Raw genomic sequence first — 3,287 nt, 5'->3', positions numbered from 1 at the left:
TTGAGTGTGAGGGTTTATTTTGGAAGGTCAATTCAAGAACGATTGAGGAAATAAAACGTGTATGTACATTGCCTGAAATGCATAAATCATATTAAGAAATTAGGGTAAATTTCTATACCAAACTTTGGCAACTTTTTGTATTCTGACTGTAATCACTGAACACGCTAAAATTTTAACTTGTTGCAATCAATTCTGAAGTTGTTTTTTTGGGTGGAAAATCAATTATGTAGTTTGACTAGGATCAAATCAATCTTTTTTGAGAAGAGATAATAACACAAACAGTCCCTGAAGTCTGGCTTAATGTGTAATTTGGTCCATCAACTTTTAATTTGTTATATGTAGTCTCTGAACTTTAACCTAATGTTCAATGTGGTCCCTAAACTTTTAATTTATTCAACGTGATCCCTGGACTTTTGGTACATGTTCATTTTAGTCCATGAACTACATGAAAATGTTCAATGTAGCTTTCAATTAATTCAAGTTTAGGGACTACATTGAATATTTTAATATAGTTCATGGACTAAATTGAATATGTACCAAAAGTTCAGGGATCACATTGAGCAAATTAAAAGTTCAGGGATCACATTGAACATTATGTTAAAGTTAGAGACTATATTGAACAAATTAAAAGTTTAGGAACCAAATTGCATATTTGGTCAAAGTTCATGGACTGTTTGTGTCATTTTTCCTTTTCGAGAAATGCTAACACGGCGATCAAGTAATAATGACTTAGCGTCCAGAAAATTTGGCTGCCTATTCGTCATGTCAGCAGTTCGCCGGAAAATTGCCAGGATTCTAGTCAAAGTGCATTTGATTGTGTAAAAACTTCAAACTTTAGCAATATTAAGTGATTGAAATCATAATTTGTCGGCCAAATAGAATAACTCGTAACACTTGAGAGCGACTACGATTGCAATTTAGCCAAAACAACTAGGAATCTAGGGGCAAAGTTAGCATTTTCACCATACCCACGCTAATGAATTTCAAGAAATCCTTTTCCACAATCCAAATTGGTCGAAAAATCAGCTAGCAGCACAGACTTCCTACAATAAGCATTAAACATTAATGGCCAACTACAATACATCGTGGATGTCCCCAGGATTCCAGCGAAGTTCCCCTTGTGAGAAACCCTAGTAAATCATCCGACCTTACTTTAATCCTCCTGTCCCACCGGATCTGCTCTTCCTAATTTGCCTACCACTCTCCTTACAAACTATATAGTAACAAAATCAAATCCAAGATTACCATATTAACACTAATCCCTCTCCTCTCTGTCTCTCTCAAATCACTTGCCCAAAATTGCTCCCTATGGACTGTACAATCGGACATACCCAACTCTCTCACTAAGAGAGAGATGTGAAGGAAACAATGCCAATGCCACAAGCTGCTATCTTTCAAAACCCGAGGTGGGTTCAAAGCAAAAGACAAGCACAGCCAAGTTGAGACGAAAGGGGCAAAGCCACAAGTTCTCTCTCTCTCTCTCTCTCTGGGTAATATCTAAATCTTTCTTCTCCTACCAAACCATGCCTACGCTCACTCCTCCGCACCTCGCCGTCTCTCCGCCCCTCCGCCTCCTCCTCCTCCTCCTCTACATAGCACCGACCACCAATGCCGCTGCTGCCGCGGAGATGGCCGCCCCTCGTCGGTGGTTCAAAGAAGCCCCCAAGTTCTACAACTCCCCCGATTGCCCCTCCATCGCTTCCCTCGACATCTGCTACGCCGGCGCGGTCCACGTCGCCATGACCCTCGACGCCGCCTACCTCCGTGGCTCCATGGCCGCGATCCTCTCCACCCTCCAGCACTCCTCGTGCCCCGAGAACATCTGCTTCCACTTTGCCATCGCCACCTCGGTTGCCACGGCTGACCACAACCGCCTCCGCCGCGCAGTCGCCACGTCCTTCCCATACCTCTGCTTCGGTGTCTACACCTTCGACGACGCGGCCGTTGCCGGCCTAATCTCCACCTCCATCCGCTCTGCCCTCGACCGCCCGCTCAACTACGCCCGCAACTACCTCGCGGACCTCCTCCCACCGTGCGTGCGCAAGGTGGTCTACTTGGACTCCGACCTAGTCCTCGTCGATGACGTGGCGAAGCTCGCCGCCACCCCGCTCGACGGGGACACCGTCCTCGCCGCGCCGGAATACTGCAACGCCAACTTCACCTCCTACTTCACTCCCACCTTCTGGGCAAACCCTAGCCTGTCCCTCACGTTCGAAGGAAGGAGAGCCTGCTACTTCAATACCGGGGTCATGGTGATTGACCTAAAGAAATGGCGCGAAGGCGACTACACGACCAAGATTGTGGAGTGGATGGAGCTCCAGAAGAGGATGAGAATATACGAGCTGGGGTCGTTGCCGCCGTTCTTGCTGGTCTTCGCCGGTCGCATTGCGCCAGTCGATCACCGGTGGAACCAACATGGGCTCGGGGGTGACAACTTTCGAGGGCTGTGCCGGGACTTGCACCCCGGCCCGGTGAGCCTCCTCCATTGGAGCGGGAAGGGCAAGCCGTGGGTCCGCCTCGACGCGAGCCGGCCGTGCCCGTTGGACGCGCTGTGGGCTCCGTACGATCTGCTGGAGGCGCGGTTCGCGATCGAGTCTTAACAAAGGAAGGAACGGTACGTACAGAGGGAGTTCTCTTCTTTTCTTTATTCACTCCAATGGACGTAAATTAGTTTTTCTTCTAATCTCTCCTCTTCTTTGTCCGAATCTTGATTCTTTTTCTCTTTTACTTTGGAGATTTTCCTCGTTTTGGCTCACAATTTCGAGAAGCGAAGATCTGAAAGAGCGAGGGAGATCTTTCGCTTCTCTTAATTTGATGAGGATGAGTTTGTATTGTACATCCTAAAACTTGATGATGACCAATACGACATGCGACATGGCAGTAGGTTAAAACTCATGTAGATCGTCAGTTTTTTTTGTTTTGATAGCTGCCCATGATCTCAATTCCATTAGGTGTGTATCAAGTGCCCGATCCGATATGATATTCCACATATAATACAAGTGCATCTTTCAAGAGATTTATTTCCTCCTTTGGCTATTCCATAAGTTGGTAACCCCGAAATCTTCCCACGTTCGAAGGGTTGGATTTGGATTCGTTCAAGACTTTACTTTATGTTGGTCAAACGCACTGCCGTTTCTAGAATCATAAATTGCCATGTTCGGCAACTTAGCTATCATCTTTACGGTGAGATCTCGCCGTAATTTATGGCTCCCTGTCGAACACGTGTGCAGGTCCGGAGTTTCCTCAATTACGGCGAAAGATTTCCTCATATAGTATCAATTGCTTTT

At 46.3% G+C, this 3,287-nt stretch overlaps 1 protein-coding gene across 1 annotated transcript; it reads left to right on the top strand.

Annotated features, from left to right (window-relative positions):
• The first annotated feature begins 1,373 nt into the window (after nucleotides 1-1,373).
• LOC115682488 (probable galacturonosyltransferase-like 1) lies at nucleotides 1,374-3,014 on the top strand. Its single transcript, XM_030606715.2, has one exon. The coding sequence runs from the start codon at nucleotides 1,524-1,526 to the stop codon at nucleotides 2,598-2,600; it is 1,077 nt and encodes a 358-aa protein (XP_030462575.2). The 5' UTR covers nucleotides 1,374-1,523; the 3' UTR covers nucleotides 2,601-3,014.
• The last annotated feature ends 273 nt before the right edge of the window (nucleotides 3,015-3,287 follow it).

Source organism: Syzygium oleosum, unplaced genomic scaffold, assembly GCF_021117445.2.
Source record: "Syzygium oleosum isolate NSW1041296 unplaced genomic scaffold, Sole_v2.1 Sole_v2.01, whole genome shotgun sequence".
Taxonomy (NCBI): Eukaryota; Viridiplantae; Streptophyta; class Magnoliopsida; order Myrtales; family Myrtaceae; genus Syzygium; species Syzygium oleosum.
Note: the sequence above shows the minus strand (reverse complement) of the source record. Positions and strands in the feature narration are given on the sequence as shown.